Genomic DNA, 13,731 nt, shown 5'->3' with positions numbered 1-13,731 from the left:
GTAAGAGCAAACAAAAATATAAAATTAAAATGGTGACTCTACCATATTAATTATCACACACCTAAAAATGAGAGAAATATACAGATTCTTCAGGAATATAGGTAAGTTATTAAATGAACAAATGAGTGGGACAGAACAATATCTATAATATAGTCCCATTGAGGTATACTAAAAAAATTACACACATACACACTTGGATATACCCAGAAAAATTCTGGAAAGGCACATAAATAATTTTAAAAATTAGACTTTATCTTTTAAGAGCTGTTTTAGGTTCACAACAAAATTAAGAGGAAGGTACAGATTGCCGGGAGAAATATCAATAATCTCAGATATGCAAATGACACCACCCTTATGGCAGAAAGCGAAGAAGAGCTAAGAGCCTCTTGATGAAAGTGAAAGAGGAGAGTGAAAAAGTTAACTTAAAGCTCAACATTCAGAAAACTAAGATCATGGCATCAGATCCCATCACTTCATGGGAAATAGATGGGGAAACAGTGTCAGACTTTATTTTTTTCGGCTCCAAAATCACTGCTGATGGTGCTTGCAGCCATGAAATTAAAAGACGCTTACTCCTTGGAAGGAAAGTTATGGCCAACCTAGACAGCATATTTAAAAGCAGAGACATTACTTTGCCAACAAAGGTCCGTCTAGTCAAAGCTATGGTTTTTCCAGTGGTCATGTATGGATGTGAGAGTTGGATGGTGAAGAAAGCTGACAGCCGAAGAATTGATGCTTTTGAACTGTGGTGTTGGAGAAGGCTCTTGAGAGTCCCTTGGACTGCAAGGAGATCAGTCCTGGGTGTTCACTGGAAGGACTGATGTTGAAGCTGAAACTCCAATATTTTGGCCACCTCATGCGAAGAGTTGACTCATTGGAAAAGACCCTAACGCTGGGAAGGATTGGGGGCAGGAGGAGAAGGGGACGACAGAGGATGAGATGGTTGGATGGCATCACTGACTCGATGGACATGGGTTTGGGTGGACTCCAGGAGTTGGTGATGGACAGGGAGGCCTGGCGAGCTGCGATTCATGGGGTCGCAAAGAGTCGGACATGACTGAGCGACTGAACTGAACTGAACTGAACAGAGACTATCCCACACATACAGCCCAGGCCTCTGACAGACATTACCTACTGAGAGTGGCAAATTTGTTAAAACTAACGAACCTACAGTGAGACAAAATCACCCAAAGTCATAGTCGCTCTCAGAGTTCTCTTCTGCTGTTCTACATTCTATGATACACAGCCATCACTGCTGTATCACAGAGAGTACCCGAAATATCCTCTATGGTCCATGTATTCATCCATTCCCCTCCTTCCCCAACCCTGACAACCACTAACCTTTTCAGTATTTGCATAGCTTTGCCTTTTCCAGAATGCCATACCGTTGGAATCATGCAGTACATAGCCTTCTCTGATTGGTTTCCTATATTTAGCAATATGTATTTTAAGGTTCACCAATGTCTTTTCATAGTTTGATAATTTGTTTTTAGCACTGAATAAAATTCCACTGATTGAATATAACACAGCTTGTTTTTCCATTTACCCACTGAAGGACATCTTGGTTACTTTTAAGTTTTGGCAACTGTGAAAAGAGCTGCTATAATCACCGATGTGCATGCTAGTGTATGGATGCAAGTTTTCAACTCTTTTGGGCAAACACCAAGGAGCACGGTTGCTGGACTGTATGATAATAGTATGCTTACTTTTTAAAAAAGAAATTGCCAAACTGTCTTCCGTGGTGACTACCATTTTGTATTCCCACCAGAAATGAATGAGAATTCCTGTTGCTCCACATCCTTACCAGAATTTGATGTTATCGATATTCTGGACCTTAGCCATTTCCATAGGTGTACAATGTGTTACAAATATTTTTTAATAGATAGTAGTTACCTAAGGAATGGGACTGGAGGACTGGGGAAGAAAGGAGACTTACTTTCTTCTATAGTTTATATTCATTCGTTTTGAAAACTTTTAACACAGGCATATATTGCTAAAGAAAAAAAAAAGCTTCCAAAAAGAGTTCAGAGGAACAATATTAAAGGCAACAACCATGTATATATTTAAGTAATTTAAGAGGTAACTCAAAGGTGCTGAACATTTGTGAGTGATAAGAGCAGACAAGCATGCCACCTTTTACATTGTTGAACAATAATTCTTTTTATGGGTCAATGAAGAACATGAGACTTCTGCTTGAAACTACTGTAACATATAAGCTTAAGTGGTCTCTATATTATTATTATTTATACAGCATTATAATGTCCATTGTTGGCCTCTAATAAGTATTAGATGACAACATGACAACACTTTTTTTTCCTTCAAAATCATTTATCTCAATTATTTTAAAATTAAAAAAGTTAAAAAAAAATGGCATTCTTTTTATACTTAACAGTTTACCCCATCAGTAAACCGTATTTATTAGATATTTATATGTAGTGCTACAAACAGTAGCATCTTGGTTGAGTAAAGCCTATATAATCATTGGAGAGTAAATGAAGATTAAATCAAACACATTTCACTTTTTAACAGTTACAAGTCAACCAGGTAGAAACAAGCATCTAAAAACAAAGAAATGGAAGGAGGTCAAATCACATAGAGTCCTTTCTAGGACTGTCACTTGCTTTCAAAACATAAAAGCTACTTTGCTGTAATTTATGCTAGAATTGAGGTCCTTGGCACCAAACGTCTTTTAATTTGACTACACTAATATCTTACTACAGGGGTAGTAAAGCAAAACACGGCATATACAATATTTCACTTAAGAATGAAGCTGATACATATATATTGATATGGAAGGATCTAAAGAGAGATGAAGACAAAAGCAAGGCATAGAACATTATGTGAAATAAAAACATACTTAATCATTCACTGAACCAAGAGAACTATGCATATCCTTGAAAATACATACAAAGTCCAGAAGCCTACCAAGCCATACTACTAAGAGAAACTACTTCTGGCAGCACTGTGTGGTAGGGGTGAGTTGGTATAAGGAGGGGGATGAGGTAAGAAGAACTTTCATGTTTAATTATATAGCCTTTAGTATTATCTGACTTGTTTCTAAAGGAAGGTAAGTATTATTATTTTAATTTTAAAATAATAAAACATGTGAATAACACTGTAATGTTAATGTCTGTCTGTGTGTCTGTGAGAAAAAGACACAGGCAAACAGATATCACACATCTTCCTAAAACAAGTGTGAACTACTTGAGGACTGGGGTAAGGAAATAGTTTTCACATAACCTGCAAATTGTGAAGTACTCAATAAATATTCTGTAAAATGTGTTTTGCAAAGAACACCTTCCTCTTCTCCACTTGCAAAAGGAGCAGGAGTTTTGAAAAGGGGTGAAGAGGAGGCAAAACAGAGTTAAAGTCTACTCTAAAAGCTATAGTACTGTTAAGATATGATTTTTTTATTAAGACAGAATAGCCAATTATGATGAAATGACATATTATTTAAGATATGCTAGAACATTTCCATCTATGTACTTATGTGTGTCATATGCTTACTAATTTGATAATAAAATGCTAATACATATATTTGTTAATACAAATTTAAACAATGTACCTAAAGTCATGTATTAAAACATATATTTATAATTCTAAGTGGTCTAAATAAATCTCACTTCACATTTTGGTATTTCTTCAAATGTAAGCACAGCTCAGTTCAGTGCAGTTGCTCAGTCATGTCCGATTCTTTGTGACCCCACGGACTGCAGCACGCCAGGCTTCCCTGTCCATCATCAATTCCCAGAGCCTACTCAAACTCATGTCTATCAGTTGGTGATACAATTCAACCATCTCATCTTCTGTTGTCTCCTTCTCCTGCCTTCAACCTTTCCCAGCATCAGGGTCTTTTCCAATGATTCAGTTCTTCGCATCAGCTGGCCAAAGTGTTGGAATTTCGGTTTCAGCATCAGTCCTTCCAATGAATATTCAGGACTGATTTCCTTTAGGATTGATTGGTTTGATCTCCTTGCAGTCCAAGAGACTCTCAAGAGTCTTCTCCAACACCACAGTTCAAAGCATCAATTCTTCCGCACTTAGCTTCCTTTAGAGTCCAACTCTCACGTTCATACATGACTACTGGAAAAACCATAGCTTTGACTAGATGGATCTTTGTTGGTAAAGTAATGTTTCTGCTTTTTAATATGCTGTCTAGGTTGGTCATAGCTTTTCTGCCAAGGAGCAAATGTCTTTTAATTTCATGGCTGCAGCCACCATCTGCAGTGATTTTGGAGCCCCAAAAAATAAAGTCTGACATTGTTTCCACTGTTTCCCCATCTACTTGCCATGAAGTGATGGGACCGGATGCCATGATCTTAGTTTTCTGAATGTTGAGCTTTAAGCAAACTTTTTCACTCTCTTCTTTCACTTTTATTGAGAGGCTCTTTAGCTCTTCTTCACTTTCTGCCATCAGGGTGGTGTCATCTGCATAGCTGAGGTTATTGATATTTCTCCAAGCAATCTTGATTCTAGCTTGTGCTTCATCCATCCCAGCATTTCACATGATGTACTCTGCATTTAAGTTAAATAAGCAGGGTGACAATGTACAGCCTTGACGTATTCCTTTCCTGATTTGGAATCAGTCTGTTGTTCCATGTCCAGTTCTAACTGTTGCTTCCTGACCTGCATACAGATTTCTCAGGAGACAGGTCAGGTGGTCTGGTATTCCTATCTCTTTCAGAATTTTCCACAGTTTGTTGTGATCCACACAGTCAAAGGCTTTGGCATAGTCAATAAAGCAAAAATAGATGTTTTTCTGGAACTCTATTGTTTTTTTTGATGATCCAGCAGATGTTGGCAATTTGATCTCTGGTTCCTCTGCCTTTTTAAATCCAGCTTGAACATCTGGAAGTTCACGGTTCATGTACTGTTGATCCTGGCTTGGAGAATTTTGAGCATTACTTTGCTAGTGTGTGAGATGAGTGCAACTGTGCAGTAGTTTGAACATTTTTTGGCATTGCCTTTCTTTGGGATTGGAATGAAAACTGACCTTTTCCAGTCCTGTGGCCACTGTTGAGTTTTCCAGATTTGCTGGCATATTGAGAGCAGCACTTTCACAACATCTTCTTTTAGGATTTGGAATAGCTCAACTGGAATCCCATCACCTCCACTAGCTTTACATTTGATCACTAAAAACATCATTACTTTATGAACCACTGAAAAGGAAAAATGCTGCCACTTAAATTATGACAAGCTAGAAAATTGTAAATGTGTATTGATCTAAATTAAAAGACACTTGCTCCTTGGAAGAAAAGCTATGACCAACCTATACAGCATACTAAAAAGCACAGACATTACCTAACCGACAAAGGTCCATCTAGTCAAAGCTATGGTTTTTCCAGTAGTCATACATGGGTGTGAGAGTTGGACCACAAAGATAGCTGATTGTCGAAGAATTGATGCTCTTGAACTGTGGTGTTGGAGAAGACTCCTGAGCATCCCTTAGACAGAAAGGAGATCAAACCAGTCAATCCTAAAGGAAATCAGTCCTGAATATTCATTGGAAGGACTGATGCTGAAATTGAAGCTCCAATGCTTTGGCCACCTGATGGAAAGAACTGACTTATTAGAAAAGACTCTGATCCTGTGAAGACTGAAGGCAGGAGGAGAAGTGGATGGCAGAGGATGAGATGGTTGGATGGCATCATGGACTCAATGGACATGAATTTGAGCAAGCTCTGGGAGTTGGTGATGGACAGGGAAGCCTGGCATGCTGCAGTCCATGGGGCTGCAAAGAGTCGGACACAACTGAGTGACTGAACTGAACTGATATCAAAAATGTTAAAAATGTGAAAGAAAATCAGCATTTTAGAATCAATGAAATATGGTATTTTCTTATCATGCTTTAGCTCCACAGGTATTTATAAATAAAAGAAAAGCTATAATGAAAAATTTTAAGTAAGAAAATGGATGTCTTTGGGTTTTCCTGGAGTCACACCAACATTAAAAAAAGAGCTTACCTTCAGAAATATATCTTCTCAAAACATACTTATCAGAACTTCATTAAATCTAAAAGTGTTAAATTTTTGTATAATTATTCTCCAACAGGTTAACTGACATGTCAAAGCGTTATACAAATCAAAGCTTTCACTTGGTAATGTCATTAACCTGAAGAAAGTATTTGCTTGTTTGCTAAGGAAGTAACTGGTTCAATAGGTATGTGGTTAACATTGAGACTGATGCAATTGAGCAGGTTCTGCTGCTCAAGAGCACAATCTCCACATAAACTTCTCTCTTCTTTGATATTACATCATGAAAGAAAGGTCTAAAGTATGACAATTTTGAAAATGATTTTGAAAGGAATTAAGAGTATATTTTGCTAGTCCATCAAAATTTTGATAAAATTTTCAAGATAAAATGGAAAGGGAAAGCATACAACAAACTTTAATATATTATAATATACTAATAATAATTAATACATTTTTAAAATTGTTGAATATGCCTCAGTCTTTCTCTCCTCTATATTAGACATTTCTTGTTCCATTTTACTTGACCTGTAAACTATCTTTCCATTTTCAATCTTGTTGTCTCTCAAAATATATTTATTAGAACTTCATTAAATCTAAAAATACATTAAATTTTTGTGTAGTTATTCTTCAGGAGGATAGCTGACATATCAAAGTGCTATATAAATCAAAACTTTCACCTGATAATGTCATGAACCTGAAGAAAGTCTTTGCTGAGGAAATAATTGGTTCTATAAGTATGCAGTTAATATTAACCACATATAACTTTTAACCACGAACAAATAGCATTAACCACAAAAAACATTTTCAGTCTTTCTTGTCTTTTTATGCTACAATATGGACAACATGTTCTACCTTTCTATTAACTCAGATGTGTCTGTTTAAATTTATCCACTGAAAATTTTAATTTTGACACTTTTTTCCTTTTTCAGAAATTGCATTAACTCTAGTAGTTACATATGCTTTCTCATGGAGCATATGTACTGATTGTTCAGCCTATTTTTCATTTCTCTTGTTGAGATGGCTTTTTTTTTTAAGAAAACAAGCAATGGACATCAGTGTAAGATTTTGTGAAATTTGAGCAACATCTGTATTTTAGTTAATAATATTGTATCACATGTTAATTTTCTATTTTTTTATAATATAGTATTTCTGTATTTTTTTTTCTCTGTTTACTCATTGGTACTTAGGCGTGGTTGCTAAGATCTCTTAAAGGTTAATTTCTTCCATTGGTGGAAGGAAAAGAAGACTCTCACCCTATGTCCTGTGGCTTAAGGACTGGCTATCAAACTCCTTAAGAGGGAGTGGGCTAGAGGAAACCACCTCCACTCTTAATTCTTCATTCTCCTGGCCCAAAGAGTAGGAAAGATACTGAGGCCTCCAACCAGATCTCCCTTACTCTGATCTTTTTTTGGGGGGTGGGGGGTGTAGGGGAACAAGCAGGGAGAAATAGAGCACATTATAGCTGTCAATGTCAAAGTCATATATGCTCCAAACCAAGCTCTTTATAAACCTTCAGCTCTATCATCTTTGCCCTGGGATTTGATGGTGTGTTGCAGTAGTAGCAACAACCTGGCGCTGCTCAATTAGAGCAGGGTGTGCAGGAAATGGGCAGGTAACACAACTGAGCGAATGAGCAGACCTTCCCCGTAAACCCACAATGGCTACGTAAGTAAGAATAAACCAAGTTACTCATATTTTAGATCTCATGACTGTAACGTAACTGAACTGTAATAAAAGAGTCTCACTCTATTTTTGATGTCTGCCTGCTGACAGCTTGCAACCCTCACTGTTCTCCCTTCCTCTCCTGCCCACATCTGGGAGAACTGATAAGAAAGTCCATGTGCTCCTTCCTTTGCACTGCCAGGAAATTCAAACTATGCAAGACCCGAGCTACATATGGAAACCCTCACTCCAGTCCCAACCCACTAACCACATAAAACCCCAAGATAGTCACTGTTCTTATTCTCCCCCAAACACTTATTATGTGACTGATAAACCTTCTCGTATCAGATCTTCTTGGTGTACATGTGGTATCTTCAGTCTCTACATCCAAGTAAATTTTGGGTTGGGGGTACTGTTCCATTCTTCAGGGTGACTACAAATATTAGCTTATGTGACTGATAAAGAAACTGTTACTTAAAGGCTGGTAATGAGAAGCTCAACAACAATCACAATAAAGGAAAAGACAATGGCTTAGGGGTTGGGCAGTAAGCCACATGGAAATTATTGTATTGGAGGTTAGAAAGTTAGTGATCCAAGTTTGTAGTGGTAAAACATTGGCAAAAAAGCAGATAAATTTACCCATGAAAACTCATTTCTCTCTAACATAAAAACTGATGATTTTCCAGATACTATCAACTTTGTTAGCATGGATCCCAGAGAGACAGCATGTAGGACATGATAAATATACTGCATAAATTAGAAACATTCTGGTATTTGCTACTGCAGCATAAACTAATCCATCTCGACGATAACAGAATGGATATTCTTTACAACTTCCTTCTTTCCTTTATCCAAGTGTGGTCTAACAGCACTCAGAGGGTTGTGCAGAAAACTGTATTTGCCCCTCAGAATAAATGAGCTAAGTTATTTAGGAGATCCCTGACTGCTGGAAGGTCCAGGGCTGCTTGGAAGCTGAAAACAAGCCTACTTTCACAGAAGGGGTAAAAAGGAGACTAGCATTGTTTTAGATAGAGAGTATAGGGACAGAAAAAGACCCCGATGCTGAGAAAGACTGTAAACAAAAGGAGAAGGGGGCAGCAGATAATGAGATGGTTGGATGGCATCACCGATTCAATGGACATAAGTTTGGGCAAACTTTGGGAGACAGTGGAGGACAGAGGAGCCTGGAGGGCTATAGTTCATGGGGCCACAAAGTGTTGGACATGACTTAGCAGATGAACATCAACAACAACTAATAGGGACAGGAAATGTCTATTTGACTGGTCTGTAACTTCTGTTAAACTGAAACTTTTTTCTCATTGCATTGAAGAAAAAACAAGATTTGAGGCCAGAAAGAAGAGGCATAGCTAATTTTGGCAGGTTCCAAAACAGTGATACATGGTTGTGTGTTATGAACAGGCTATGCACACTATATATATGATCCTATAAAGACATATTTGTTTGTGTACTTAATTGTACCAAAAAATCTAGAAATACACATACTCTAAAATGCTAACACTAGTGTCAATTAAACAAGGAGGTGATTAGACCAGGGTGGTTCTAATACATTATGAGCAAAGTAAAACCTAAGCCTGAAATGCCTCAAGGTTAAGAAATCAAAACCTAAGAACAACCAACATACACAGCCAACCTGGCTTTCCCAAATAATGCAACTGCTTAAGCAACAGCCAGAGCTTCCCTGATAGCTCAGTTGGTAAAGAATTCGTCTGCAATGCGGAGACCTGGGTTCGATCCCTGGGTTGGGAAGACCCCCTGGAGAAGGGAAAGGGTACCCACTCCAGTATTCTGGCCTGGAGAATTCCATGGACTACACAGTCCATGGGGTCGCAAAGAGTCAGACATGACTGAGCAACTTTCACTTTCATGCAACAGCCATTCACTTTCACTTTCAAGTAACTTTCACTTTTTCACTTTCTTCAGATAATTCCCTTGCTTTGCTTCTGCTTTTTCTCTATAAACGTCTTTCACCTAGCTTGCATCAGTGGAGTGCTCATAACCACTTCTGGTTTGGTGTTGACCAATTTGAATCCATTTTTATGCAAATAAACTTAAAATGTTGAATGTGCCTCAATTTATCTTTTAATACTAGACAGTCTCTGAAACTGAGATGGCTTCTATTTATTTTTTTATTTGTTTTTTCTGATTTTTCTAAAATGAATGCATATTAATGTAAAATAGAAGTTATAAAAACACCGCATGTCATGTATGGAAGGTATATATGTGTAGTTTAATTTTTCTATTAAGGAAAATTTTTCTATTACAAATGCAACAGCTTTACCGTTACTGCAACATTTTACAATAGAATCCTCAATTTTCTCAAAAAATTGCTACATGTAACATATAAGCTAATGATCTTTGAGCAGTCATTTAAAAAACAGAATTTTAAACATTTTAACCATGTACCAAAACACACTTTAGAATATTGTAAACCTTAAGGCCTAAAAATAACAGGAGTCTTTGTAAGTGCAAATAGCATAGAAAAAAGCAATAGAAAACTGAAAAGAATTCTCTTACAAATATCAAGGTTAAGTTCTTTGTGCAAAATGAGTCAATATATGAAATTAAATCACTTAGTAGATGAGAAATGTGACCTAAAGGACTGGCTAATGGTAAATGTATTCTTCTGATGTTCACAAATAATAAAATGCATTCTTTTTGTTATGTGTTGATTGTGGTAGTGTACATAACTAAATGCATTTGCCAAAACTCAGTAAAATGTATGCTTAAAGCTGCTGAATTTTAATGTATGTAAACTACATTCCAATGAAGTTGACTTTTAAAAATCACAATTTTTGTTAAAACTTTCATATTATTTCCCAACAATTTTATTCAATGATTTAGCCATTCAAAACAATGCTACATTTTATCAACTTAACAGAGAAAAAAATCCATATATAGTAAAAGTAGAATCTCTCATAAATTCCCTATCCCCAACAGCCAGTAACACTAAAGAATTCAGTCATTCAGGCTAAAGAATTCAGTCATTATTCCTTGCTCTCATCTCCTTTCAATAGACCATCAAGTCCTATCAATTTTACCTTCTTTCATCTCAACTCTACTGCCTTAGTTCATTTCTTCCTGGACTACTACAGTACACTTCTAATTGATTTCCTTGTCTTTACTCTCCTACCTTCCAACCCACCATCCTTAAAGCAGAAAATTATTTTGTTTTGTCCCCCCCAAAAATGAACAAACAAAGCAACAACAATGCCAAAAAAACATGTTTTAAGAAATTAAATTGGTTCAGAATGAAGTCCCAAATCCATGGGAATAAAGGTACTTTAAAATTAGGCTTCATGATCAATATCAAATCTTCCCCTCACAAAAAGCATGTATTTTATATCTCTGCCTGTAGAGTCATCCTCTCCTTTTCTGTCTGTGAAATATCTACGAACTCTTTAACCTTTTCTAAAAAAAAAAAAAAAAATCCAGTTTAAGTGTAATTTCCTCCATTCCCATCTCATCCTCTAGATGTGAATTCCTCTAGGTCGGGGTCTGAATCTTCTTCACTAAACACAGTGCCTGGCTCATAGTAAACACAACTAATGAACTGAATAAAGGATAAAAAATAGTGATTATTCACTAAATTTATTTTTACTTTGACAAATACAAATTAACATTTTTCTAAGATAAAAAGCTTAGAAAATTTGATAACATAGAAGCTGTACCTTGTCTACATGGAAAATTAAATCCAGTTCACAGACGTTTTCAAAACACTTGTCTAATGTTTCCACAAATACCTAAAGAAAAGAAAAAAGGTTAAAAGCTTTTGAGAACTATACAAGTTCATTCAAATCTATTACCTACAAGGCAGACAATCTGTAACTGAGAACTAAAATGTCTAACTCCATTATCACATTTCTCTCTTTTAAATTGAAAACTGTATTAAGTACAAAAGGAATAATTATAGACTACTCCTCTAAACTAATTTTCAATATGGTAATAACCAAAATAAACGTCACTGAAAATTACTAAGAACCAGAAATTGTTAGCACCATTACTTACAAAACTACTGACAAATGCTCAAATCAGGCTCCCTTTCTTCATATGAGGAAAAAAGAAAACCTGTCATAAGCATCTGTCAAGCTGGAAAGGCATGGTCCAAGTCTCAACCACATCTAACAGAGCCAGCCGTTTTTAATTAGCAAAGCAGGATAAAAGATCACTAAAATTCAAACTCATGGAAAGAGCACTGGCTTTTAGAATCAGACCGACCTGGACTCTGGCTAGAATTCCTTGTATGACCTTGTATGGGAAAAGGTTAACCCAGTAAGCCTGGCTTGTTCAACCCTACCCATTCCCCAAAATGGCCTGCTTACAGACTAGTCTCTGACTAGTTCCTGGGAACCCAGCTCTGAGCCCTTGTAAAGTTCTGTGTGATAAGAGTGTTTCTGCATGCCTGAGAACCTGGGCCACACTGTACCAGCGTGACCAGACAGTTTATGCTGACAATGTGATTTACGATGAACACATTTTTTTCTCTCAGGTTCTGAAGCTTAAGTAGTTCAGTCACAGAGGTATCACATGCCTATGTGACTGACCCCTAATAAAGCGCCTAACACTGCCCAAAACACATCTACTAACCAAAGCCACTAACTACTATTTATCTGGTTGTTTAACATATATGATGATTACAAGTTAAAACAAAAATAGAAAATTCTAATTCTGCTAATAAACACTGACATAAAAGCAAGGAAATTATGTGGTTGTCAAAACTTTGGAATTTGCTTATTAACTTAGAAAAAAGGTTGTCTATATTTAAACCAGAGTAATACCACCTATGAAAAATGTAAATACTTTTTTTAAAAGTGACTTGCAGCAAAATACCATTATAACTACATGCTCTTAACTTGGGAAAAGAATTTTTAAGATTTAAGGCATTCAAACGCTAAGTTTAGTTGAAAACTTAAAAACCTGCTTCAAAAAACTCTTCCTTAACTTTCGAGTTAGCAAGAATTACTTATAATTAGAATCGAAAGCCCCAAGGCAGATGCACACTGCCAATCTGTTACATGGACAAGGTCAATACAAAACGAGTAATCCGCAAACTGAAATTAAGAAATTAAAAAAAATTATGGGCTTTGGGGATTCTAGTTAGAACAGTCAAAAAAATAATACAGTTGTCGCTGCATTGTATTTCACAAAGAGAAAGATAAAAAGTAAAAAACCAGAAGCGGCATGGTAAATGGCACCCTCTTGAGTTTCATTTTTAATGATAAAAGTTTAAAGTCAATTTCAAGGTAACTGTTATCTTCTAAGTAGCTACTCATTAATCTCTGGCCTTAGGAATTCAAAGGCTAGTGGGAGAAAAATTACTTTTTAATTTACTAAGAATAATTTTTTTAGGTTTTCCCTCATTTTAATACTTATATAGCTTTCTAAAAATAAATATAAACATAAAGATATTCACAAAAATGCCACATTCACATATAAACTGAGTCTCCCTTACCAGAGCCCTTCTAACAACAGAACTTCCTTGGGTCTCCTCTCTCTTTAATTACAAACTTATATGCCTGGGTCTGTATCTCTTGGGCTCTAAAATCACAGCAGACGTTGACTATAGCCATGAAATCAGAAGATGTCTGCTTCTTGGAAGGAAAGCTATGACAAACCTAGACAGTGTCCTGAAAGCAGAGACATTACTCTGCCGACAAAGGTCTGTATAGTCAAGGCCATGGTTCTCCCAGTGGTCACATACAGTTGTAATAGCTGGACGGTAAAGAAGACGGAGGAATAGAACTGCCATATGACCCAGCAATCCCACTGCTGGGCATATACACCGAGGAAACCAGAATTGAAAGAGACGCGTGTACCCCAATGTTCATCGCAGCACTGTTTACAATAGCCAGGACATGGAAGCAACCTAGATGTCCATCAGCAGACGAATGGATAAGGAAGCTGTGGTACATATACACAATGGAGTATTACTCAGCCATTAAAAAAAATACATTTGAATCGGTTCTACTGAGATGGATGAAACTGGAGCCCATTATACAGAGTGAAGTAAGCCAGAAAGAAAAGCAACAATACAGTATACTAATGCATATATATGGAATTTGAAAGATGGTAACGATAA

At 36.5% G+C, this 13,731-nt stretch overlaps 1 protein-coding gene across 9 annotated transcripts in view; it reads right to left on the bottom strand.

Moving 5' to 3' along the window:
* AP3S1 (adaptor related protein complex 3 subunit sigma 1) overlaps positions 1-13,731 on the bottom strand; it is a 73,077-nt gene that overhangs the window by 15,149 nt on the left and 44,197 nt on the right. For 6 of the 9 annotated variants that reach the window (XM_081513710.1, XM_081513711.1, XM_081513716.1 and 3 more), the window contains one exon: positions 11,324-11,395. The exons of the other annotated variants lie outside the window; for them this stretch is intronic. In XM_081513710.1, the coding sequence (XP_081369836.1) occupies positions 11,324-11,395 (72 nt within the window). The remainder of the gene's footprint in view (positions 1-11,323; positions 11,396-13,731) is intronic. 9 annotated transcript variants of the gene reach the window in all.

Source organism: Giraffa tippelskirchi, chromosome 7 (assembly GCF_054371585.1).
Source record: "Giraffa tippelskirchi isolate mGirTip1 chromosome 7, T2T-mGirTip1v1.2.pri, whole genome shotgun sequence".
Taxonomy (NCBI): domain Eukaryota; kingdom Metazoa; phylum Chordata; class Mammalia; order Artiodactyla; family Giraffidae; genus Giraffa; species Giraffa tippelskirchi.
The sequence above is the reverse complement of the archived record's forward strand: the minus strand, read 5'-3'. Positions and strand labels throughout refer to the sequence as shown.